This window comes from Wolffia australiana, chromosome 18 (genome assembly GCF_029677425.1).
Source record: "Wolffia australiana isolate 7733 chromosome 18, ASM2967742v1".
In the NCBI taxonomy this organism is placed as follows: domain Eukaryota; kingdom Viridiplantae; phylum Streptophyta; class Magnoliopsida; order Alismatales; family Araceae; genus Wolffia; species Wolffia australiana.
Window position 1 is genome coordinate 2,161,937 of NC_135852.1, and position 27,425 is coordinate 2,189,361.

Sequence of the window (27,425 nt, forward strand, 5' to 3'; positions counted from 1 at the left end):
AATTAACCCCAATTAGGTTCAAATTATTCAAGAAGAATATCAATTGGATTCCTTACTAGCTTCCCTTGGACGACACTCGTACTTATCACTACACATCTTAAGTAGAGTTTTTATAAATTTTATTGTATAAGCTAAAATTGACAATGACAAGGTTTTAAAATTGCATAAAATTTACCCCTATTTTTGGCTTATCACTAACCAAGATGGAAATTTAAGTCACCAGCGAGCTAGTGGACGATAGAGTCGGGTAATGGGGTGTAATGGGAAAATATTGAAACTTTTTCTGCATGGTGAACTTGCACGTCATGTGGCGCTGGAAACACTTTCCTCCAGGATTTCTACTAAATTTTCTAAGAGAAAAAGCGATAAATTAAAAAATGAAAAATAATGGAGAACATACAAACCTTGTTCTCACATCCTTCAAGGCCGAATGGCAATTTTTCTTGAATAATATTGATGAAACATAAAATATATTCCAAAATCTTGTAGAACAAGAATGGATCAAAGAAATCTGACACACTAGGTTACCAAAAAAGTGTTGAGAGAAAAAATTTTAGATGAGATACAAAAAGAGATAAAGAGATTCATAGAAGTGCCCTATTTCGCAATGCTCTTGAATGAATTCCCAGGGTTCTTAGGCCTAGAGTGAATTGATCTCCCGCATGGATACACATCCCTTAATATCCACATTTGGAAATAGACTCTCCAAATGTAATTTATGGTTTAGTTCTAGAATTCTTGCCTTTAGTTGACCCAGCTCTTAAAAGGGCCTAAATGGGCTCCGAAATTTTTATTTTGCATTTGACCTCTTTTCATGTCCAGATCATGCCTTGGGCCCCTATGTTTTAACTCATTTGCATCTAAAATAACCATTTAATTTTCCTACGTCGTATATTTCATCTAAAATTCCAAGAAGATGTGAGAAAAACCTCATGACTATAAGGAGTTGGGTGGGCTTAGTGTCAAAAATCAGTAAAATATACAAAAATAAGACTTTAGGAAAAAACATTATGTTCTCATTTTTACCTAAATGGCTGATAATGCATGAAAAAACCTAATAGTAAGTGGAAAAAAACAAGTAAAAAAACACATTTCGTTGAACTTATTTGATGTTATCATAGTCCAATTCCTACATAACATGCCTCCTAGTTTCTCCCATTAGGACCCCACACATGCATACTAAAGATAGGCATATAGGGATCATCGCGAAGTAATGAAAGAGGAACTTATGGATGCAATTAGATGTCTATCAGTGGCTCGACCCCAATGTGACACTTAATTGAAGAATTAAGCTCAAAACAGCAACTAGATCCTAAAAGTGAAACAGTATCAACCTCCCAAATCCCACCGAGCACACATGAGTACAATACATCACAGTCATTTTTAGTTAAGAAGTTTAACAACTAGAGAAATTAACCAAGAAATATATATCCATATTGAGGAAGTCAACCAACAGAGAAAATAACCAACAATGAATTCATTTATAAAGATTACTCAATCACAAACTGGCACGCCACAAATAGCAAGCACCTGGAGTAGCTTCTGAATACATTCCCTTGTGGCATCAACTTGGAGCAAAGGACAGGGATCTTAATTTCACAAGTGCACCAAATTTGGGGTTAATCCTATTATTCTTACCCTCGAACACTGTTTTAACCTCATACTGGTTGGTCTGGACTCACTTTAAGCCCATGAACCCAGAAACCACCTCTGTGGTAATGAATTATAATTACAAAAGGGGGGAAATGAAAATTAACCCAATAAATAGATCAAGTCGGGAACACAAGAGGTCCCAAGATACATAATGTATTTTAATCAAGACTTTCATGAAACTTGTATGTAGACACTTTCCACCTATGTATAATTCCTCGTCTGCTGGATACTCCTAGATTAACTTAGGATGGTCAAGTATCAGCCCTTAATCTGTCATCACAGCTGGGAGTAATAGAAATGGGATAAATAGTTGTCTGGATAGATATTGATGTACAGAGACTTGATACACATTGAAATGAATGGTACCATTTAATTTTTTATTGAACAAAAAATATGTCTTTAGGTTATGTATACCGATAAATAATTGACACTTATTTATGCAGTTTTGAGAAGATACTTGTGTGTCGTAGCTTAATTTGAGGTTGAGTTGAGAGCAGTCAACTGAATTAGACTTAATCACCTATAGAAGGATCCAAGAGCGTTGAGATGGAAAGTCACATTCTAAGACATGGAGATATGATACTGGAGGTAATTAGATGCCATTGCTATCAAAGATGAAATTTCCCCAAAGGGAATATAGTAGTTTCGACTCATTTGCATGGAAATTCACTACCTTGTGGGAGTGGGAAGGAGTCATCCAGCACCAAGGATATGCCTAGAGTTGTATAGAGAAACGTGCACACATGTTTTGTGACAGATCATGAGTTGGTAATGCCTCAGTATGTTTAATTATCTAAGTTGGTAGTGGTTGCTTCTCATCAAGTGGAGCTAATATGCATGGTTTGAAATCTAGGTGGTTGAAGTCGTGAACACTCTTCCATCTGAAACTGATTCCAAGGGTTTGGTAACCCCTGTCCAAGGCTAATATCTATAGTAAACAGTTATAAGGGGAGAGCATAAAAACATTGAATCCAAAAATGAATTTGGAAAAGACAAATATCATTCACAAGTACTAATCCAATCCATGTTAGTGAATTTCATCGGCTCTTAATTCAAACATAGTATATCATCATTCTTCATTTTAAGTTATAATTACGACGTTTCTAGGTGACCTTATTATTTAATCTTTTAGTTTATATCTCATGGGTTTTCGTCTAATCATCATAATTTCAGGAAACACAGTGCAGCTCACAAACTGTGATGATGACGGCTAAGAAATAACACTCTAATAGCAAACATTTAAAGAATCACACTGCATAGAATTTTAGGTAGGATCAGACCGGACTGCAAAATGAGAAAAAGAATAATTACGTGGCCCAAAAAACTTGAATTAAAAATAATCAACAGTTAGGTATGGGTTTCTACTTTCTAGAAGAGAAGAACTTTAAAGGACTCACATGGCCCCATTTATGAGACACTAAATACCCGGATTCATGGCAGCATTCATGAGTCTGGTAGGAACCATTTTCGTCATAACTCAGAAAACAACAGAACAAACTTCAAGGAATAAATGCAACCCTTCTCTACAGTCTCTTGGCCATCGCCGTTTTAACCGTTTACAGAGATCTATCTTAACCTTTCGGCTATCTTCTAACCCAGTAAGCAGATAAAAAGCTCGTTATTTAAGTGCACAGAGAGAGCATCCTCAGCAGCGCTCTCTTCCTTCTCGGCAATTCTGGGTAGGTAGAATTTGGCCTTCTAGAACAGAAGAGATCGTTATTTAAGTAGCTCTGACGAACGTTTTCTGTATAACTGCAGACAAAGAGAGAAAGAGAGAAGAGAGACTGGCCATGGGGCAGTTGAGAGTAGAGAGTTTGTCCGCCATTAGCATTACTTCAATCCCACCAGAGTACATTCGGCCAGAGGAAGAGAGAGCCACCCTCGTCGACGCGCTGGAGGCAGCGAGGAAATCAATCCATGGCCCGGACATCCCCACCGTTGATCTCGCCGGGTTCCTCTCCGGGGACGAGGATCAACGGCGGAGATCCATCGAGGCGGTGAAGAAAGCCGCTACGGAGTGGGGGGTCATGCACGTTGTAAACCACGGCGTTTGTCTTGAGCTGATCAAGCGTTTGCAGGCAGCGGGAGAGAAGTTCTTCTCTCTTCCTGTGGAAGAGAAAGAGAGATACGCAAACGATCAGTCAAGTGGGAATATCCAAGGCTATGGCAGCAAGCTCGCTAACAGTGCTAGCGGCAAGCTCGGATGGCAGGATTATTTCTTCCACGTTGTTTTCCCCGAGGATAAGGTTAACTTTGCCATTTGGCCCAAGGAGCCAGCCGATTACGTGTAAGTTTTCAATCTCCATGGCTGAGGAACTTCTCTTCTTTATGAATTATTATCATCTATCCGGGGAAAGTTTTACTGGGAACGTTTGTTTTGCTTCTGTTCAATGAAAGTTGCACTCGCTTTCTTTGACGAGAAGTAAACAGTGAGGTTTTCTATTGAGAAAGTTATGAGTGACAAGTCTAAGTAAAAATCCTACTTAAGATTAAGAAATGAAGTGCGTCTAAAGTAGTCAGGTATAGCTTTTAGGATAGTGGTTGGGGCTTGAATCTTCGTATTACCCGCATCATATATTCTCTTTTTTTGTGTAATTCGTTCTTCCCGGAGACCATTCAAGTTCCCATGGGAACCTTTCATTTGTTTTTCTTCAATGAAAGTTACATGTACCAAGTCTAAATCAAAGTCCTGCCTAAGTTAAGAAGTGAGTGTCCTTTTTTATATCTAACTATCTCTTCTTCCAGTGTAGATCCAAGTCCCAAGTAAAACCCAAATTCTAACTCCATGGGAACTTTTCATTTGCTTTTCTTCAAAGAAAGCTACATAATCAAAATCCTGCATAAGAAGTGAAGTCTCCTTTTTTTGTCTTATTCTTCTTCTATGTTTAGACCCAAGTTCTAGTAAAACGTTTTCATTTGCTTTTCTTCAAAGAAAGTTACATGCACCAAGTCTTAATCAAAATCCAGCCTAAAGAGAATAAGTGAAGTGTCCCTTTTTTTTTCTAATTCATCTTCTCAGTTTAGATCCAAGTTCTAGTAAAACGTTTTCATTTGCTTTTCTTCAAAGAAAGTTACATGCACCAAGTCTGAATCAAAATCCTGTCTAAATTTTAGAAGTGAAATATTCCTTTTTTTGTCTAATTCTTCTTCTCAGCGTAGATCCAAGTTCCAGTAAAACCCATTATCCTCGAGATAATAATACAGTGGCTAAGTATTCTTTCTCTGGGTGCAGGGAAGAAACCCGGGAATACGCCAGGCAGCTCAGGAAAGTAGTGAGCAGTATGTTGGCAATGCTCTCGCTGGGGCTGGGATTAGAAGAAGGAAGACTAGAGAAAGAAGTAGGAGGACTTAGCGATCTTCTGCTGCAGATGAAGATCAACTACTATCCTCGTTGCCCACAGCCAGAAATGGCGGTGGGAGTGGCTGCTCACACAGACGTGAGCGCCCTCACCTTCATCCTCCACAACATGGTTCCGGGACTTCAAATTTTGCGCGATGGCGAGTGGGTTACGGCCAAGTGCGTGCCAAATTCCTTCATTATGCACGTCGGAGATGCGATAGAAATACTAAGTAATGGCGCCTACAAGAGCGTTTTACACAGGGGACTGGTGAATACGGAGAAGGTGCGCATTTCTTGGGCTGTTTTCTGCGAGCCCCCCAAGGATGGGATTGTTCTGAGGCCTCTGCCGGAGTTGATTGGGGAGAATTCTCCTCCTAAGTTTACTCCTCGCACGTTTGGCCAGCATCTTGAGCAGAAGATCTTCCGTAAAACTGGCGGCCAGCTCCCTCCCCCCACCTAATTTCTTGCCTTAGTTTTCCTTGTGTTTGAATTCTGTCTACTATCTTGTGCTCCCCTTTGTGGGTAATAAATGCTTGTTGAAGATGAAAGCGTCTCCTCCCGGACTTGATAGAGTATGTGTACAAAGCTCTGTGTACTATCTTGTGTTCCCCTTTGTGGGTAGTAAATGCATGTTGAAGATGAAGGTCTCTCCTCCCAGACTTGGTATAATATCTGTGTGCAAAGCTCTGTGCGTGTTCCCTTTTGTGGGTTATTAATGCTTGATGTAGATGAAGGTGGCTCCTCCCAGACTTGTAGAATATCTGTCCACTAGTATGGGAAGGACAGATGGAGTTCCATCACCATGTCAGTATGTCAGTGTCAAACGTCAGCTGTTCAATAAACCAACTCCCATTAATGGAGTTGGTGGGTCTACCTTGTTGTTCTGGCTGTTTAAGACCACCTTTCCATTGTCCTGTCCAAGTTTCTTGGGCTGAATCCAATCAGCCATCAGTCATCAGTCTTGACCTTGGAACGCTGTTGAGGCAATTTCCTACCGGTGAAATGGTCATCCTGATGAGATTTCCTGCTAGTTAATAACATCATTTTAACTTTGAAGATCTCATCCACGTAATGTGTTAATGTTTCACAAGGAGGAGGATGTTATCAACTACCAATTGTGTTGGCTTGCGCACTTGGCTTGTGGTGTAGGCAAATGACCCCAATATGAGGAAAAATTCAATGAGCAAGTCCCACTCATCACAATAAAGCTTTGATTCTTTCCTCTTAAGGTGTAGAAATCAACTCCGGCGTCAATGACGTCTCTGCTCTCAACATTTGCCTCAATTATCTCATGAATGATATTCCACCAAGCTGGGAAGTTTAGCTTAATTATGTTTGGCTTCAACTAGTGTTTCTTAAAGAACTGTGAGTAGCTTAACTGATGCTTGATAGAATGGCAGATTTTCCAAACAACCATTAAGCATGTGGTGAGTGCATCATCTAGAAAAATGGTGCATCTTTTTTATTCTTATAGCTCTTTGGTATGTTCTTCCACTTTTGAGTCCAGTGTCCAACTCCCATTTCTCTCCTCAATTACAACTATTAAAAGAGGGATGAAAAAAGTCATCATTCCATGTCCTCACAGTCATGTTTCCCCCAAAAGTTCATTAACAGTAAGGATGTGCTCACAATATATTACACTAGTATTGATATAGTGTATAGTTATGCCTAATAAACCACAACCATTGTTCATCGTCTATGCATCTCTTGTTAGTGATATAAATTTAATATTGTCCATCATACTCCTGATTTCCATCTTCATGTGCGTGGACAAATTCTTTGATCATGGCTTAAGGACCTGTGAACTTGGAAGATCAGCGTAAATCTGTGGCATACTACTAAGTTCCTTGAAAGCATTAGCGTCACTCATCTACCATGGCAAGTCAGTGCCACACACAAGTCAAGTGATAACATACTTCTTCTCCTCTGGTTTTCAGCCTTTCTTATTTCACCTTACACCAAATATACCAGACATCCCATCATCCTGTGTCTTTTCCGAATGGGTAGCTGTGTACTAGTAGTGCCCTTTATCCCTTTGCATTCTTTTAGATGAACATATGGGAAGTGATGTCAAAAAATGGTGGTATGATCTTCTACTTGTCGCTTCTCTTGTATGGATTTCATTGCATTTTTGGATTAATAAAGCTCACATGTTCCTATTACTAACATTGGTCCAATACTAAGGCAAGGGAGGTCATTTGGTTGGGTTCTTCTCATGCAGCAGAAGTTGTAAACTAGTATATAATTATTCTATTAAACACTATATAATTGAATTACCTCGTGGAGAAATAATTCCACCATTGATTACTCTGTGGGAGAGTCTCTTTAAGTCATTTACGCATCTGGATTCTTGACATATCCCCATGATCGGTGTGATGAAGGATCTCATATTCTTCTCTTACTAATCTTAAGGATCTATTTGATGTTCTTCCATCAAGTTCACGAATGTATAGAGTGGAATGAGTATAAGTGAAGAAATGTGGGTGCCCAGGTCTGGCTGTCTTGGGCACCTAAAATGGATGCCCCATTTATTTATACTCATTTAGGTAATTTTTTAAAGAAATTCATGTAATTTAAGTATACCCACTAATGTCCATATACCTTGTGTGTGTGACCCCTAGCCCAATGTATCATTCAAGTTAATTACGCTAGTGTCCCAATTAAATTTATTAGTCCACCTTATCAAATAACTATATAGACATATTGGTTAATTAATTAATGACTGATTTATTCAATTGATTGGTCACATTTCTATCCTATGGGGGACTAATCTAGGCTCTAGAAGAAATAAAGCAGTGATTGAACTATAGAACATTTACAGCCATTGTTTAACATATATGTATAATTCTTGGTTTGTTTAAGACTCTTAAATGACTTGCGGTGTGGTTAATTATCGAATTCTATTAGTCATTTATTTTCATACCACTGCTCAACCCAAATCATTGGATAATTTCTTATCTAATATCTCCACATCACTGAATAGGTATTTAATGCAATTTCTTCTTTGAGTAAAGTTTCTCCTATAACAAAAGTAGACTATCCCATCTTGACCACTCAATCACCTTCATGCTTTTCTTGCTATGTTTGAGAAAAGACATGTTTGAAACCCATGATTCGAGACTCATACATCATAGTCAAAGTACAACCTTCCATGCACATTGTGTCTTTAGTGTCTCATATCAATAAATGACATATAATACCATGACATTAACCAATGTACTTGACATTTAAGTATTCTACCATGCAGCTGTCCATACAAATCAATTTAAGGAACTATTTTTCTCAAGAGCATCCACCAGATGTCCTTAGTGTCTCTACACTAATGGCCATAAGATCAATCATATTTATTGCATAAGTATAATCAAATAGTGTTATTCTTTTTGGGTAGTTTGATGTCCATCTCGAGTATTCATTGAATAGGAGTGTTTGTTAAAGGACTAATGATCACTGTATTATTATCCTGTCATTTTTCACTAAGCCATTGTATGCATTCATGAGCTTCATTATAAAATTCACGCAGGAAGAATAATGAAACAGATTTATTTCAATGAACTTAAACATGATATGGAAGTGTGATTGGCTTGATGACCGCATAAGATCCATCATAGTGAGTTCATTCACGTGGCACTGAGGCATCATCTTTCACCTCCAGCTTTGGTCTTCATCCATAATATACTTCTCGGTTGGTGGTTGTGTGCTCTCCACTATTGACATCAAAACTACCAGGGAAATATTTCTAAAACGTAAATGACTAAGAATTGTAAAAATGCGTTATGTGCTGAAAATTTAACATAAGATCTGTTACTGTTTAAAATAACTTGCATTCAATGTCCTTTGTAGACACCAGCACTATATATAGTTCCAATTGGGATGAAACAATTTAAATAATGAATTTTGCTTCCAAAAATAAAAAGTTTTAAGAGCAAAGATATATTCAACAATAATAGTACCATGGAATCCCAATGTTTTGCAAATAGTGATGATTGAAATATTGAATTTTTCGAGTGATACTAATGATCACAAGGAGGGAAATGTTATTGTCGTATGATTATTCTTGTCACTATAAATTATAATCTGGCTCTAGTATAGGCTTACAAGCTGGCCAATCAAAAATCTAATCAGCTGGCATCTGACCCTATATTATATTTTGATCACATGGTGGACTATACTCTGATCAGAATCAGATGTCTAGTTCTAATAAACATCTGATCACATTATTATCAGATTATACTACATTCCACATAACATGCATTTCTTTAGGGATGAAATGAGTCAGATGAAGTTCATATTTTTGGTGAATATATACACCTTTTGAAATGTCTCATGGTCTACAACTAAATTCACACTAGATGCATAACTTATCCTTAAAACTAAAGCAAGGAAGTGAAGATGAAGCTATATAAAGCACACAAAAAAGGACATTTAAAAACTCTTTCGGCAACAAGAAGAGATAGGTAGTTAAACAAGCACAAACGTTAAACTGTTCCAGTAGGGTTGGATATAAAACAACAAAAAACCTACATCACGACAGATACTATCAACATAGTTGGAAGATGCTACATTTTAATGGACACAGACAAACACAACTTTCCCCTTAGACTAAGTATATAACAGCTAAATATTCATTTTATGGTAGTCCCTTGGAAAGCCTCACTCACAATATCATATAAAATAACAATTGAAATTATAAAAAGGCAAGTGAATACTGAGAAAAACAATGCAAAGAAATGCGCATGAGACCTTAACTTTTGGTATAATTCTGATGCAGTTAAATATGTATATGATCATATTTAAATATAAAGTAATGCTAAGAAAACCTAACTTCACAACATCATATACAAATAACAGTTAAAATTAGCAAAATTACAAATGGTTACTCAGAAAAACAATGCAAAGAAATGTGCATGAGACCTAAACTTTTGGTCAAATTCTTATGCAATTAAATGTGTATACGATCATAATTTAATATCGGGTTACAAGGGACGCGGATGAGACGGTTTTTTTGCCCCAGGATGAAAAAACTGTCCCATCTGTGAGGTTGAACGAAAACCCGGACGGAAATTCATCTCGAGATGAATGGATGGGACGTTTTCCGTACACTTGGACGAATAAACCGTCCTGTCCACGTCCCTGGACTGATTCCGGATGTCAGACGGAACTATCTTCGTCCCGTCCTGCACATCGTCCACATCCCGGATGATCCGGAACTATACTAGTGCAGGGAGATGGGCAGGGCGGTTTGTTCATCCCAGGACGAAAAAATCATCCGTTCGCCAGGTTGGACAGAAACCGGGACGGAAATTCATCCCAAGACGCACTGAAGGGATGGTTTTCGTCCACTCAGACGAAAAAACTTCTTGTATGGAGGTGTCGGACAAAAAAACTATTCCGTTCGCGTCCCTGGACTGATTCTGGACGTCAGACGGAATGATTGCCATCGTCCACGTCCCGGGTGATTCGGAACTATATTAGTGCAGGGATGCGGACAGGACGGTGTGTTTGTCCCAGGACAAAAAAATCATCTTGTTCGCGAGGTTGGACGAATACTGGGACGGAAATCAGTCTCGATGACGAATGGATGGAACGATTTTCGTCACTTAGATGAAAAAACTTCTCGTATGGAGGTGTCGGACGAAAAAACCGTCCCGTCCGCGTCCCTGGACTGATTCCGGATGCTGGACAGGAAGATCGTCCATTGTCCACGTCCCGGGCGATTCAGAACTATACTAGTGCAGGGACGCGGACTGGACGGTTTGTTCGTCCCAGAACAAAAAAATCATCCAGTTCGCAAGGTTGGACGGAAATTCGTCCTTAGACGATAGGACAGGACGGTTTTCGTCCACTCAGATGAAAAAACGTACTGTCTGGAGGTCTAGGACGAAAAAACCGTCCCGTTTGCATCCCTGCACTGATTCCGGACGTGATTCGTCCCGTCCCGCCCTCGTCCACGTCCCGGACGATCCGGACTATTAGTCTAGAATGATATCCGATATCTTTTCGAACGTGGATTCTAGTATCGGATTCGGATATCGGGTATAGGTATAAATACGAATTCCCACTTTGCCCTTTTCCACTCCCGGGCAGTTAGGGCGAGCTAGAACTCCCTTGAAAATCAGGGGAGAAGAAAAATTGAGGAGTTTCTTCGAGAAATTTTCATGGCGGCGACAGCTGAAGCAGGTCAGAGCAGACAGCAGCAAGGAAGAATGGGGGCTCCTCCGCCTCCTCCCAGAGGTGGCCCGCCTCCTTCTGCTCGGCCTCGATTCGAGGCCATAGATCGGGAGAAGGTTGGTCCTTAAATCGGCGCATACTATCTTGTTTAGAATCGATAATTATTCTTGGGTTTTAAACGTTATTTTCTGGGTCAGCCTCGTTTGGTGGTTTTTGTTATGTTTCTGCATTGTTTAGAGGTGTTGGTTTGGACATTTGTGATCGGGAAGTGATGATTAGGGTATATGCTGGAGAATTTCTTTGTTGCGCTGTGAAAAAATTGATTTTCATGGTTTGAATTGTGACCAGCTCTCTCTTCTTAGCGATTGTCTTGGTTAATCGCTTTATTCCTATTGCTAAATACATGAAAGAAATAGAACCGTTTGTTCGCTCTTCGATTCTGCGTAAATTTGCGCAAACCCTCAACTATAGATCGTAGACCCGTAGAAAAACTGCAGGTAGTTATCATTTTCAGCTATTCAAAAATCTGGATTACCAAAGAGGGGGATCCGACTTTATATTTTTTCATTGTAAATAAAGAACGTGCTTTGTGGTCCTCTCCGTGGAATCATCTTTCAGGGATTACAATTTTCTGCCGGGTCATTATCTCAATGTGCGCTATTTTCGATTCTATTTGAAATAACCACGGAAAAAGAATGATGGGCCTCTCACGGGGATTTAATGAAAACCGTAGCAACGTCAGTATTTAATTCTACTTTTTTGTAATTTCGGAAAAAAAGACATTATTGTGCCACTTGCGTGGCCCATCAATTTTTTAATTTATGGTATTTTCAAATGAAAACCATGAACACTCTATAATGTTTTTTAGTTATATCTTCAAACCGATCCATGCAGCTGTAAAATCTTGGTCAAGGACCGAATGCGTCTTAAAACACACAATACTGGAATAAAAAACACTCTAATTGAATATAAACAGATGAACAAAACTTACTATAATCTTCATCTTTGTCCTTGTCCGGTTTCCAAGGGCCTACAACGTCACTCTCACCAATTTGGCTGATGACAAGTTGTCATTGACATCCATTTTCCAAGAGAAATCATCGTTATTATCACTCATCGGCTTCCGAGCAAAGAAATAATCTTTTTTTCCTGAAGAAAGAAAGAGCATTTTATCATTTCATCTTCATCCGGTTTCTTAGGGCCGTAATTGTCATCATCATCCATCTGGTGAATACCTCGTCAGTCCATATCCCAGCCACACATGGATGAAGAAATTTTGGGATGATAACTATGCATTTGTCATTCACCTCCAAGGCTACCTCAACAAATCTTTTTTGTGTTGGCTGCTCGAATCTGAAAGTTCAGATTATTCAAAAGGTTGTATGTTATGGTGTGATATCCTTAAAGTTTATGGTTAAAACCTTGATATGTTATTTTTGAGAACATAGCGGCGATGCACCAATAAGAGACCACAGTAAGTAGTTGCACATGACAGAGAACTATAAATGAAGGGAAATGGAAGGAAGCAGATCATCTCTTGGTTCAAGAAATCAGTTACTCTCTGAGGTAGGTTTGGCTGAAGGCTGGCTAGTGGAATACTCGTCCTTGAATTGGGGCTCCATTTCTTGTTCAATTCCATCTTATCCTCTACATAATACGCGTCTACGATTGAACTCGGATCTTCCTCTGGATCTGAGGTATATCGTATCTCGGACGTACAATGTTGTCACTCTCTTCTTGAATTTCCAAAGTGGAAGCATCTATTCGAGCAAAATTTTCTTCCAAAGTTTCCAAAATGAAGGAGGTGTTAAGCTGGCATAATACTTTGGCTCGTCAAAGTTTATTCTGCACCACTGTTTTGGCTGTTCAAGCTCCTTGATATTATTTAATAGATCATACTTGTATCATGTTCTTATCAAAAGTTTCCGTCTAGCTCTTTATTTTTTATGGTTAATTCCCTATTAAACCAAATTACCTCTATTTTTTTTTTTAATTGACTACGTATTGCAGACATGCCCCTTGTTGCTCCGAGTCTTCACAAAGGTACATTCAGCTTGATCAACAAATGTTACTGGTTTGGATTTGCGGATTTCCATTTCAGTCTGATAAATGGCATGCATTCACTCCACCAGATTGGCGGCCACCATGAAAAGGAGGACTTTGCAACTAGAGGAAAGGAACCGAAGGACGAGGTTCAGATCTACACCTGGATGGATGCCACTCTCCGTGAGCTAACAGACTTGGTATTATGTCATATCTCGCTCCTGGATTAAAATTAGGGTTGTCAGAGAATATAGATGTATCATCATCATCTGTGGGTAACTTTTATGAATGATGACAACGGTGACGAAATCATCATCGGTGGTCGGATGATAAGGACGATAATAGTTATGAGTTTGTCAATAATATGATCGACATCTCAAACAAGTGTTGGCAGACAATGAAGATTTAGTCATCATTTGAAGAAGATTTGGCCATCATCCATATGTGGGTTCAGATAATTCATCATTATCCACAAAGGACGATGACGATGATAATTCATCATAATCTAATGGATGATGAAGGCCTGGACGATTCATCATCGTCATCATCATTGTCATCCATATTTGGGTTTTGACAAACGATGAAGATTCATCTTCAACCGATGTATGACAGAGTTTTTGACGATGGGGATTTGTCACCATTGTTTTGTCTAATTGTCATTATGGACGCTGGACTCTCGTTGCAATATTAACATTAGCTTTGAGGTTATATATCATTCATGTGCTCTTCTTTCCAGGTTAAAGAAGTTGCTTCTGCTGCAAGAAGAAGAGACGCAAAACTTTCATTTGCTTTTGTCTACCCAGACAAGCAGGGCCGCCACGTGGTCAGACCGGTAAGCCATCAATTACGGATAGTTCGATCATGGGCGTTGGATGATTGCATGGTGATTGTGCAGTGCGGTTCAAAAATTTAAACCGTCATTCGCATGTTCTGTGGATTTCTGCCTCAAAACACCGAAGGGGTTTGGGGCTGGCAGAAATTCGCCAAGTTGGGGGGAATTCCTCATTGCACCGCACAATCATATTGATAATATGCTTTGATCTTTAAAAAAATCTTAACTTTTGTTCAGTAATATTTGTTTTGGGAAATGGAGCATTTATTTATGCAAATGTCGCAGTGACGAGCAAGATTTCTTCACATGATTGCTGTTGGGGTATTCATTCTTTTTAATATATCTGATTGGGGAAATCTGAATGTTTCTAATTATCCATGCACTATGCTGGGCGATATTCTTTATTTGAAGTATTGCTTTAATTAGGCACTCTGAAGATGGATGACTACCTTGAAATGCATCCTTATCTCTTTTCTATTTTCCATTATTTTTTTGTCGTGATTGTTTGAAAAATTATTTACGATTTGCCTTTGTCGTGATTGTTTGAAAAATTATTTACGATGTTACGTTCATTTTTTTTGAAGGAATAATTATGTTACATTCTGTTCTTGATAAACTTCAAAAGAATATGATGGGAAACTTCTCGAAATGGTTTATTTGGAAATTTCGTGTCGGGTAATCGGGTTAATTTTTGAGATCGGGCTAATTTTTGAATTCATGTATTTCTCCGTGTATTTCTCAGTACTTCGGAAACAAACTAAGTTATCATTTTCTCGTGATTAACGTTAAGTTTTCGAAATTATTATTTTATTTTAAATTACGTTGTGTGAGGATATACTTTTCTTGAATTCGTACCTTGTTTCTCTGTGATTTTCTTATGAACGAAATTATGAGTGTTACGTTCTTTGAATGAGTGAGTTTTTATTATAATTAACCGTCAATGTTTCTTTATGGTTCTAGAATGAAATTTTATTTTTCTTCTAATTAAGGTCTTCAGAAGGCGTTTTTATTTGTCAAAAATATAGTAATTTCTTTAATTTCCTATATTTAATTTCTTCGTGGCATTTGTTTTTATGTGGGCTTGTTTTTCTAACAATGAAGTTAACTTCTTCGAATCAAAATTTTTCTATAATTCTCGAAAGAAAATATGAATTTCTTCTGATAAAGGTTTGCAGAAAGCGCTTTGCAAAAGATGAATTTCTTCTATTATCTTGCAAAAAATATGTTAATTTCTGTAATTTGCTGTATTTAATTTCTTGTATTTTTTGTTTCTAGGTGGGCATGACTTACTCTTACCCAGGAAATGGGAGACGACAAGATGATATGAAAACACTATCCGAGCTGGGCTTTCAGGCAATTCCGGCCCAACCCAATAAGTGCAATTAATCCATAATTTCCCCAAATTTTTTTATACTGATTTTTGCATGGGCCATGCAGATCGGAGACTACTTGGACGTGAGCATCCTCTAGAGCAACTCGTGCCACGTGGCACCCCTCTCTCCCTCTCTCTCTCTTCATTGGTACTTTGGCTCGTTTCCTTATGAACAGAAACAAATAGATTAAAAAATGAAGCGAATATTCTCAAAAAAAGGATAATTCTGAGCAGTTTTCTAATATTGCTGCCACGTGTACGGTCAAGCCGCGAGCTCACGTGACTATTCACGTGGCATCCTGCAGCCAGGACCGTCGATTTACTGGTCAGCCACGTCATCAGATGTCCAGCTGTGCACGCCAACCAAGTAGGGATAGCGACAGGATGACGAATGACGGTTAAGACGGGACGGGACTGAGGATTTGTTGTGGTCTCGTCTTCCATCCGTTTGCATTTCGTCATCGTCACCATTCCGCTCTCATCCCCTTTGCTTCCAGTTTCTCGCCGTATCTGCCCTTTTGTGGATGAACTACTGATGAGGTATGGTGGAATGACGTGTGGGACGAGATGGATGATGATCCGAAGAATGATGTGAGGCCCCTGTTATGCACAGGAGAGTGGCCACAACACTCTTGTCATCTTTTGATCTTTCTCGACTGTGGCACCTACAAGTTGCCACAACTAAACTCTCTAATCCACTTATGATCTTTCTCGGATAGATGGCTGATGCCTAATGACGGAAATGACTTGGTACAGTCCGTCTTCCACTGAATGCTGTCAGTTGTGCTTCGCGCACAAGATTGTGACGATTTTTTTCTTCCCCGGACGAAAAAATTGTCCAGTCCAAAGATACGGACAAATTTCAGGACGAAAATTCGTCTCAGGGATCGCTGGATGGGATGGACGAATCTGGACGGAAACAGGGATTTTCTCGGACGTTGGACGGACGAATCTGGATGGAAAACCGCCGGATTGACAACCGACATTTGAGATGTAGCCACGTGGCCTCCCCATGACAATTTGCATCAAAATCCCTGTTTTTGGCCGTGCGTGTAAACGGACGTCGCTCATAAATAATTGTACATGTGGCCCTTTGTGTTCTCTCTCCTCTGTAATTCCCTAAAAACTCAGAAAAATTTATATTAATATATTAAAAATATTAAATGGGTTTTTTCGTCCGGGACGAGGGACAGGACGAAAATTCGTCCCGGGAGGACTGGACAGGGCGATTTTCTAACTGTGCGTCCAACGTCAGCTACGCTCTCTAACCCACTTATGATCTTTCTTGGATTGACGACTGATGACTACTGACGAAAATGACTTGGTACAGTCATCCGTCGTCCAATCCTACAACGGAAGGCTGCAGGCCGTGATTTGTGCACCAGTTTTGATCTTTTGATCTTTATGTGACGGATGACTAATGATGGAAATGACTTGGTAGTGTCTGTCGGGTGTGGCAGATGCCGTCCAGTCATCCGTTATCCGTCATCCTTCCGCAATCCTGGGAAAGCGCTGGGGCCCGATTTAGGCGCTAGACGGTTGAGGTGGCGACACGTGGATGTCTGGGGATTCGCGCCAAGAGAGCTATAAAAGCATATCCGTTACCCTCCACAAATTCGCGATCTCTTGAGCTCGCGAGAGAGGATGGCGATGGCGATGAAGACGGCAGAGTGTTGTGTCAGCGGCCATGGCGTGGCCGCGCCGTTGAGAAGGATGAGCGCAGCGGCGATCGCTTCGTCTCGCAATGCTTTGTCTTTCCAATCCGTTTTTCCTCGCCGGAGATCGCGGATGGCGTTGCGGAATGGAAGATTTCCGCCTTGTTCTTCGGCTTCTTCGAGCCCGATCATGGCGTCTGCTGCGGCCGGCACGGTCACGGAGACCGACGGGCTTCCGGTATGGCCTCTGTGTTTCTTTGATTTTTTTTAAAAAATTTTCTGTGTTTTTTTATGATTTTTTGGGTGTAGATCGTGTCGGTGCCTACGAAGCCGTATGAGGGGCAGAAGACGGGGACGAGCGGACTCCGGAAGAAGGTTTTTTTTCTTAAATTGCGCGAATTTTGTCTGTTTAGTCGCCTGGATGACGTTTTGATTCTGAATTGGTTGGTTGTCTGTGAAGGTTAAAGTCTTCCAGCAAGAGAATTATCTGGGCAACTGGATTCAGGTTCTTTTTTCCCCTTTTTCTGCTCTCGCATTGTTGATTTTCCCTACCTGGCTCTTGACGTGGAAGATAAAAAATGTTTCTTTCTCATCTTCGACATGCGATCTCTGTGTTGCGCAGGCATTGTTTGATTCTTTGGCTCCTGAAGACTACAAGGATGGTGTGCTAGTTCTTGGTGGCGATGGACGCTATTTTAACCGTGAAGCTGCCCAGGTTCCTGTTTACCGCTACGTCAATTGAAATTCACTTTCCTTCCTCGAAGAACCCATTTCCTGTTATCTTTTAAGCCGTCTTTGAAACACTTGACAGTATCCCCCTTTCTCTCTCTCTTCGTCCGATTGATGTTGTCGGAGAATCAAAATAATTGTCTATGTACACATTCATGTTTAATTTCAGATAATCATCAAAATCGCTGGGGGAAATGGTGTTGCAAAGATCCTCGTTGGCAGGTCTGTCAGTTAATGTGACTAATAAATACTAAATGACTTTAGATTTGAAGCCGGATTAGTTCTGGAAAGAACAACGTCGGGGATTATCCCCTCTGTTTAGTCATTTCTCCTTTACACGTTACACTTAAAATTTTCAGGGATGGCTTGTTGTCAACTCCTGCTGTTTCTGCAGTCATTAGAAAGCAAAAGGCAGGGAAAATTTTACATCTTCTTCAACTTTTAAATAATCACGAGTTTGTGTGTGGTTGATTTTCTTTTTAGTGCCTCAGGCCAATGGTGGTTTTATCATGAGTGCAAGCCATAATCCCGGGGGTCCGGACTATGACTGGGGGATTAAGGTGAATATTTACTTTTATTTATGAATATTTCCAGGAAATAGACCCTAGGATCTTTTACTAAGCAGGAAATGTTGGTTATATCATAATCGAATCACCCATGTCTTTTCAGAAAATCCCAGCTGATTAAATTTTTGGTCACATTTTTGCTTTCAAAATTTTCTCTATATATCCATAGGGATTAGTTTACCATGTCGTGTTGTTCTGCATGAACTAAGAATTGCGTCTATGGAGCAGGGGATTTTGATGTGGTTGATTGGGTTCATCTTAATATTTGTGTTAGGACAATGGATTATTAAGTATTAGATAGATAGGAATTTTGTTTTTTTCCTCCACTAATTTTGTTTTCTGTGATGATATTCAGTTCAACTATAGCAGTGGGCAGCCTGCACCAGAGTCAATCACGGACAAGATTTATGCCAACACGCTGAATGTATACCACTATCTGAATCTATTCATTAGTGGAGTAATTTATTGTCTTTTTATCTCTTCCTGGAAAATGACTTTGGAGTCTTGGACGAAAAGATTATTGTCTGAAAACGGGTTTTCAAACTACCCACATGGAAAGCTCGTTAATCTTTTGGTTTGTAGCTAGTATATTTTCCACTAGTAGCCGTATTAGAAACTGTCTCTGATGTCATAGACTGAAGACTATTTATCTCCTGGAAAAAAAATCAGGAAAGTGCGTGCATAGTCTAAAACTATTGATGATTACTTTATCTTCAATTGACTTTGATCGTCTTATTATTTTTTGTGCAAAATAGAATGTTGCAGCGTTCAGCAATATTTTTAGGCTTTTTTTTCGATTTTTATCAAGGCATATCTACTGTTGTGAGATATCTTAGATGGATCCACTGTAGTCTTGTTATATTTTAAGTGAATATCAAGAACTAGGAATTCAAGCCATACATGCATGTTTTTTTGAATTAGTCAAATTGAAAGGAAAGATATAATTTTTTTTTCTGTCACTCGAAATGAGAATGTAGTGAAAAACTGGATGAAGTGCGAGTACTAATGAGACAAAATTTATATTTCATGCCTTGAAGTCTTGATAGAGAGAATTGGATTGGAATTGCATACTGTTTTGAAAAATTGCCTGAACTTGTGGATTTTTGTGCTTTTCATTCCATAATATACTTGAAATTTAATGGGAGAAACGACGTAGATCTCTGAGATCAAAGTAGCAGACATACCAGACGTTGATCTCTCTCAACTAGGAGTGGTGAATTATGGAAGATTCACTGTAGAAGTCGTCGATCCAGTTTCTGATTACTTGAATCTAATGGAGGTGAGCCAAAATTTAATATTCTGGAGATATTAAAATTTTTATTGTTTATTTCCCTTATTTGACTTGGATTTCTTCTGTCCAAATGCTGTTTGCAGAGTGTGTTCGACCTTGACCTTATCAAGTCTCTCATCTCGAAGCCGGGTTTTAGGTTAGTGGATGGATATGTTTTTTCTACTTTCTATTGAGATTCCTCAATACATAATGCCTCTACGTTTTTAGACCTAAGTCATGTCCGAATCTCTGTTAAAGTTTTCAAGTTTTCTTTGATTCTAGTTTTGACTATTCATCCACTTGTTAAGCTTTTTATTCTAGTTTTGACTTTTATTTTTCCTTATATGCATCATTACTCAAGTTCTTTCCGTTCATCAATGTGTTTCGTTAATGATGTACAACACACTCTCTAATTATGTTCTGCATGGATGAAATATATTATTCTTTTTTTGATGTTGAGTGTCTTTCGATTCTGAGCCTTCTAATTTTTCGTAACTGACACTCATTCAATATTTTGTAGGTTTGTATTTGATGCCATGCATGCAGTAACTGGCGCATATGCCAAACCTATTTTTTTAGATAGGCTGGGCGCTGATCCGGTACTTGCCATTATCCTTTCGAGTATCTGACTGACCTGAAATATATTTTTCATAATCCTAAGGTAGTGGCATATACCAAAAAATCTATTACATTTTAAAACCTAAAAATATCGAAACAATCCATACAAAAAATATCGAAACAATCCATACTTTTAAAGAACTTTTATTTCGATTTCTGACTGTTGTGATCTTTGACAGGGATGCATCTTGAATGGCGTTCCATTGGAGGACTTTGGCCATGGACATCCCGACCCTAATCTTACGTAAGAGTAATTACTTCTGCTTTATTTGGCTTCATTATTCTAATTTTCATTCTTCTTCCCCATGCAAAAGATATGCCGAGGAACTAGTCAGCATTATGAATGGTGAGAATGCGCCAGATTTGGGAGCAGCCAGTGATGGTATGTGAGGAGGCGAAGTATTTTTAAAAGTATTTTAGGCATGTTTTAAATGTTAAACGCTTGAAATTTTCATGTAAGTTAATCTCAGAGGATTACCGCTATTTCATACCTGGTTATTTTATTAATCTTCTTTTCTTTATATACCTTGAATAGGCCATGTTGCTGACAGACTAAAGAGAAAATATGGGAGTCCATTGGGGAAACTATAACCAATTCGATAACTACGTAGATAAAATATGCAGGACCCTCTTATGGTCATTGTTGGCAGACGATGATGAATTCGTTATGTATGGATGACTTGGAGGAAAAAGTACAAATCGCTAAATCTCTGTAGTCATCATCCTCGCGTTAAAGCCAAACAATGGTTGGTGGACAAAGACAAATCGCCAAATCATCCATGTTTGGGATTGGAGTAGCCATGAGGATGATGAAGACGAGGGTGATGGAGATTCATCATTGTCATTGTCTACTTGTCATCAAGAAGACACAACCATAATTTTTTTGTAACTTTTCTATTTCGTTTTTATATCATGGCTACTATTCCTTGAAAATCACACATTTACATTAACAGATATCTATTTCATTTTATTTATTCTCTACGCAATTAATTTAGTTAATTCTGTTTTTTAGGCGATGGTGACCGTAACATGATCCTTGGCAGCCACTTTTTTGTCACGCCATCCGACTCCGTTGCCCTAATTGCAGCCAATGCCCAAGAATCCATCCCTTATTTCAAAAATGGAATTAATGTGCGAAAACTTGCCCATTTTTTTTAGATCCGCTTGCGACTGGGACACATCACCTGAAAATCTCCTGATTTTATTCTAGGGTTTAGCTCGATCCATGCCAACAAGTGGCTCTTTAGACAGAGTTGCAGACAAAATGAATCTTCCCTTCTTTGAGGTGTGGCTGAATAATTCATTCTTCAGACGTATTACGGAGTGCCCTTGTTCTTAAAGACTGTTCTTTGTTAAGGTGCCAACTGGCTGGAAGTTCTTCGGGAATCTTATGGACTCTGGGAAGTTGTCCATTTGCGGAGAAGAAAGCTTCGGCACTGGCTCCGATCATATTCGGGAGAAAGACGGAATATGGTAACATATGATCTCACTTATTCTTGAAATTGATTCTTGATATTATTCTTGGAGTAATCATATTTTAGGGCCACCAAAAGACATGTATTGTGTAGATATGTTTAGACTTCTTCTTAGAGCTGTGAGTTATCTAAACTTGTTGAAGAATCACTCGCTAGTCTGACGATTTTTACGGGAATCTTTTCTGAGGATACAGAGTGACATCTGTGTTAATACTTTTCCAGCGGGTCCAATATTGATGCTAGAGTTGAGGCTGATGTGGTTAAATTCATTAACTTCATCATCATTCGCTCAAGTAAAATATGTATGATGAAGACGATGATGAATTACTCCTCCATCCTCAGAAGAAGAGGAAGGGCGCGTGGGTTCGTGGTAAAGTTCCATTGTTGCCAAAGATAATGACGAGTGGACAATGATGATGACATATTCATGATAGCCATCATCCTCATCATCCAGTCCCTGATGATAATGTTTTCATTGTCACCTTTGTTGTCATTATCCTTGTCATCCGGTCATCAATGATGATTTTTTCATTATCATTGTCATTATCATTGTCATCATCATTGTCCTCTCATCATCCATGGATGATGATGGTGGTGGAAAAATGTGGGTATGATGATGACGATGATGAATTCGTCATTGCCTTCAAAACCTAGAGATTGAAGAACCAACAAAGATCCACATTCTTGATTATTATCAAAGTCATAACTTTCAAAAAAAATTTATTATCGAAGTTATCTACCCCAACGTTTCCATTTTCCCTGTGGTATTTACTTTTCTGAATTAAAATTTTAAATTAACTTGAAAAATATCTGTGAGAACTGTAAGTGATTTATTTTTGATACCCAAATTCGCTGGATTTGTCAGTTTCTTCGATTATTTGTCGCTCCTACGTTGAGATTATGCTTGATTGTGTTTCTTACCTTTTTGAAGGCTATTTGTTTGCTTGGATTTCGCATTTGCTGAAAATATCTAAGCTTAATGTCAAATTTCCGAAATTGATTACGAAGCTAGATCCCTTACCATTTCGGTTTTCCCTGTTATGCTCTTTAATTTCCTGCGTTCAATTTCAAAAAAAATGTTGATCAAAATTTCTGAAATCTTACGTCAAGTTAGATCCCTCATCATTATTTACGTTCTTGGAAATACTTACTGAATCTAGTAAAATACTCCGTAAAATCTTAGTCAGACCATTTGATGGATAATTACACTTCCAAATCCTAAAAAAAAACACCCAAATTTACTGGTTTTATATGCTTCTTCTATCCTTTGGCCCTTCTTCAATTTTGAGTAGTGTCCGATTTTCTTTCAATATACGACTTAATTTTTTAATTTCCACAATTAATTAGAGAAAATAGGTCCTTTACCTTTTCTTATTGGAGAGCCTAGCGTAGTACGGACAGTATATCAGTATATTAATAAAAATTATGATTGTGTTGGGATTTTGGATTTCGGTAAAACATCTAATATATTGCTCTCTTTACACAATCAATTACTGAAGCTTGACCCTTAGCCATTTTGCTCTATTTTACCTATCGAGTCTAAATTTAATCTAAACACCAAACTTTCGCTGTAATTATTACCTTTTTAATTCTATTATTTGGCCCTTATATTGTTTTTTGAATATAAAAAAATAGCCGTAATAATTTGGCACGATAATTCTAATATCTGCCTTTAATCCACAGGGCCGTTTTGGCTTGGCTCTCTATTCTAGCCCACCGTAACAAAGACAAGAAACCAGGGGAGAAGCTGGTCTCTGTCGCTGACATTGTCAAAGAGCATTGGGCTTTATATGGCAGAAACTTCTTCTCTAGATACGATTACGAGGTATAATTTCAATCAACCATATTAATCTGATGTAGAAGTCAAAATATGAGAATTGTAAGATTATTAATATTAATCCACATCATTTCAATTGAATCTTTAAGGAGTGTGATTCGGAAGGTGCTAATCAGATGATAAGCCATCTCCGGGGGATCATCGCCTCGGTCCAGCCTGGCTCAGAACTCGGTATGTTCATATAAGTGCAAAGCTGTCTTCGTTGAGGGAACTTTTGACTTACTGCTATATATTTAGAATTTTTCTTATTCATTTAATTTTTGTGTTTTTCTTTTCTCAATTGTGTACTACTAAAATACCGTCTTATGGATCAAGAAAGATCAAATAAGTTTTATGTTGATTTAATTATTTAATGAGTTTTATGTTATTCAGTGTCTCAATCTTGTCGCTGAAATACATTTTTGGTTGAGGAAATGAGTTGTTTTTTCCATGTCTCATTCATGCGCAACAAACATATTAGTTTATTGATCACGGAAGTCCAAATAGTTTTAAACTAGTATTCTTGGTTTGATTTAATTTTAATACTTAATCAGTATTTGTGCATTTTGTGTAAATAATTATATACCATCATATGAATAAAGAACAATCAAACTACTTTAAACTAGTATTTTACTTTGATGTTCATTTTTAGTCATTCAATGAGTTTTGAGCTATTTATGGATCAAAGAAGACTGGGGAGTTTGAAAGATGCAATTTTATTATGATTCAGTTTTTCTAACGCCATAAAAAAAACTTGTGTTTCAGGAGGCTACACTCTTCAGTTTGCGGATGATTTCTCCTACACCGACCCCGTAATTTATTTCTTCATCCCGATTTTATCCTACAATGATCTGGATCTACCATGATCAGGGTGGCATGTTTTGATTTTGACGAATCAGGTGGACGGAAGCGTTGCATCCAAGCAAGGGATCCGGTTCGTTTTCTCTGATGGGTCAAGGATCATCTTTCGGCTCTCGGTAAAACCGTCATCTGCTAAAGTCCACTCATCGGTCAATGTGCCTAATGGGCCAGTCTGTTCTTGACAGGGCACCGGATCGGCGGGTGCGACGATTCGGATCTACGTGGAGCAGTTTGAGCCGGATGCCACCAAGCATGATCAGGACGCGCAAGAGGCGCTCAAGCCGCTGATTGGTATATTCCCTTTTATATTTTTGTATTTTAATTTTAAATATTTTAATCTTAATATTTAATATTTTTCCTTAATTTAATATTTATGTGTTATTACTATTTTAATTTACATTTTGTACTACATACTTAAAATTTTCTATTCCAAGATTTTTTCTTTATCCTTTTTAATCAATATTGAGTGGGTATTAATAGTTGTCTTTATTTAAACCATCTTTTAATCATTTTCTTGCTTATAAATATAATTTTATTTTATTTCATATTGAATAATAAAACCTTTTATTATTTTCATCTTAATCTGTTACCATTTTTCTAGTTTATTCTATCTTTATAATTTTTATATTTTATAAGTTTATGGCGTTACAGTTTATATTTAGTACTTGTATACTTTAATTGTTTATTTTCAAATTCGAACCTTAATGTTTTTAAATATTTTTAGACCTGGCGCTGTCGCTATCCAAGCTTCAGGAGTTCACGGGAAGAGACAAGCCCACGGTCATCACATAAATAGGCTCATCTTATCACGCAGGTCTTCTTCTTGCCCAGCATCTTCTGTTTTTGTTTTTCAAAGCAAAGTTCTTGCTATCAAGGGCCCTTTAAAATAAGATGATAAATAAAAGAGAAAATTTAATTTATTTGTGTCAATGTTGCTTCCATATGCTTGTTTAGTCACATGTGTGATTTCCTAATGGACTCATCATGTCACAAGGGGAGGGTCACCGATCTTGTGTGATCTCCTCTCTTTCTTCGAGAAAAAAATCAATTGGATTTGAACTTGGTTCACAGTATTGAGAAAACTTTGAGCTGAAAGCTGATTAAATGACAAGAGAACAGCACAAAGTAAGTGGCAGTTAATAAAAATATCAAAATATCCAATAAATGAAATATATTCTTAAATTATGTTTTCTTTGCAACTGTGCATTTAGTTGACCTTCTCAGAGTGTAACAAATGTAAGATGAATTATTCAGTGTCGCAAAGCGACAATTTCAAATTTGTTGAATTCAATATTTTTTTATATATTTTGGGAATGCACCTACGATCCCAACATGTATGACTAGAATAGAGCTCAAAAGACATGTTTATTTTTGTGGTTATTAATGACGTTGAAAATTAAATTAAGATATGTCTAATGTGTTTTATCTTGCCAATCGCATGTTCCTGAGATAGGCTAGCTTTGGATAGGTCATAACCTTGGTCCACCCTCTTTATTTTTAGGGTTTAATGATGCAATGCATTCCGGGAGCTGATGAGTTTGATATTTATTAACTCGAGGTGGGCGGTAAGAAACATCATAAGATACATCATTCCCAGAGCCGATGAAGTCCATTTACATTCATGAGTTTTTAGTAAGATCTCTGTGTGGCTTGTATTATTTAGTTTTGTTTGTCTTAATCCGAATTCCGAGTGCTGATGAGCTCCAAATTGTTTATTTTTGCCAGAGAAATGACATGACTATTTCTAGACGGTTGAAATTAAGAAAATATCATTCGATTTTCAATTTATTTGAATTTTCATTTACAAAGTATTGAAAATACCTCTGATGACTTTTGCTATTCTTTACTCTCGTAACCATACAGATTTTTAAGTTTTGAATTCATCCATAGATTATTCTGACAATTTGAATCTAAATATATCAGTGCGCTTCAATCAAGTTCATGGATTTGTACAAGTTAAATACCAAATCATGTTATGAACGGGTGATTGACATTTACTTTGTTTTTGAAAGCATATGACATCTACTTTGACATGGAAAGACAATAAAGAAAAAATTGGGGATTAATAAGAGGTAAAGGACTCGTAGCTTTTAGTCGTGTTCTATTAGTCGTATCATTATAAAACATCCATGTGAATATTATTTTATGATAAGTAGATGATATTGCCAAACCTATAAAAATTCATCTTGATTTATTGTGAAACACATGAAAAATCTCTCCTCTGAGAAATTCATTATTTTGCGTAAAAAAATGGAAGAAATAATCATAAGCATGTTACGGGGTCAAAATCTACTGGTTTGAATAATTTATTTGCTGAATTTCCAAATATTTCAGATAATCTTTGTTCAAACTTTGGAGTTACCACAATTTACTATTCACTTGATCCAAACCAAGAATTATGATAATATTTCGGACTTGTAATCTGAGCTCCGGCAAGAATCTGATTTTACATCTGTTGGTTTCTAAGTTAAGGAAATTACCTAAGAAGGTGAATCTTACAAATTTTCTATCCCTAGGAGAGATACGTGTCACAGTATTTTATATATGTTCTGACTAGATCTTAGTACTAATTATTTTTCTCAGATCCTCTCAGTTAATTTTCTAGTTTTTTTCACCCAGGTCAATTTTTCTCACACGTGGGAAAATAAATACACAAATGCCAATGGCGAGGATAATCTCTATCGAACCAGATTTCAGCAACACATCCATCCAAATATTAGGAAATAAGTACCTCCTTAAAAATTAAAAAATAGATAATCCCACTCTGGTGAGCTTGAAATTTTCATTTCTCTTCATTATTAAATATTACTTTGTTATTTTCTTCTCATGAATATACAGACAATAAAAGTTGGACTGAGAATAAGGAGGAAAAACAACTTTGTAAACTCAGGTAGTGAAACTAGTAAGCATTACACATTACAAACAAATGGGGTTGATAGAGTCAAGCAAGCTGGATCATTGTACTTGATTAGGTAGTTTCAAGCATTCCAGGTGAATGAAGATGAGGAAATTGCGAGCTTGTCTGGG

The 27,425-nt window shown here is 37.8% G+C and overlaps 3 protein-coding genes across 3 annotated transcripts; all 3 read left to right on the top strand.

The window, feature by feature from the left end:
• Positions 1–3,256: 3,256 nt before the first annotated feature.
• LOC144715203 (leucoanthocyanidin dioxygenase-like) lies at positions 3,257–5,642 on the top strand. Its single transcript, XM_078590118.1, has 3 exons — positions 3,257–3,332; positions 3,412–3,940; positions 4,886–5,642. Exons 2-3 carry the CDS (start codon positions 3,444–3,446, stop codon positions 5,451–5,453), a joined length of 1,065 nt encoding a protein of 354 aa, XP_078446244.1. The 5' UTR covers positions 3,257–3,332; positions 3,412–3,443; the 3' UTR covers positions 5,454–5,642.
• Positions 5,643–11,054: 5,412 nt separating this feature from the next.
• On the top strand, positions 11,055–15,626 carry SAP18 (SIN3 associated polypeptide P18). Its single transcript, XM_078590148.1, has 6 exons — positions 11,055–11,277; positions 13,172–13,204; positions 13,294–13,404; positions 13,941–14,036; positions 15,312–15,389; positions 15,474–15,626. Exons 1-6 carry the CDS (start codon positions 11,149–11,151, stop codon positions 15,504–15,506), a joined length of 480 nt encoding a protein of 159 aa, XP_078446274.1. The 5' UTR covers positions 11,055–11,148; the 3' UTR covers positions 15,507–15,626.
• Positions 15,627–17,015: 1,389 nt separating this feature from the next.
• On the top strand, positions 17,016–26,182 carry PGM (phosphoglucomutase). The gene is made up of 23 exons (XM_078589842.1): positions 17,016–17,301; positions 17,373–17,438; positions 17,524–17,568; positions 17,686–17,778; positions 17,962–18,014; positions 18,152–18,203; positions 18,284–18,352; positions 18,714–18,782; positions 19,515–19,637; positions 19,733–19,785; positions 20,149–20,227; positions 20,426–20,490; positions 20,561–20,628; positions 21,259–21,377; positions 21,457–21,531; positions 21,604–21,719; positions 23,405–23,546; positions 23,648–23,729; positions 24,303–24,349; positions 24,437–24,514; positions 24,584–24,689; positions 25,123–25,212; positions 25,900–26,182. Exons 1-22 carry the CDS (start codon positions 17,053–17,055, stop codon positions 25,188–25,190), a joined length of 1,917 nt encoding a protein of 638 aa, XP_078445968.1. The 5' UTR covers positions 17,016–17,052; the 3' UTR covers positions 25,191–25,212; positions 25,900–26,182.
• The last annotated feature ends 1,243 nt before the right edge of the window (positions 26,183–27,425 follow it).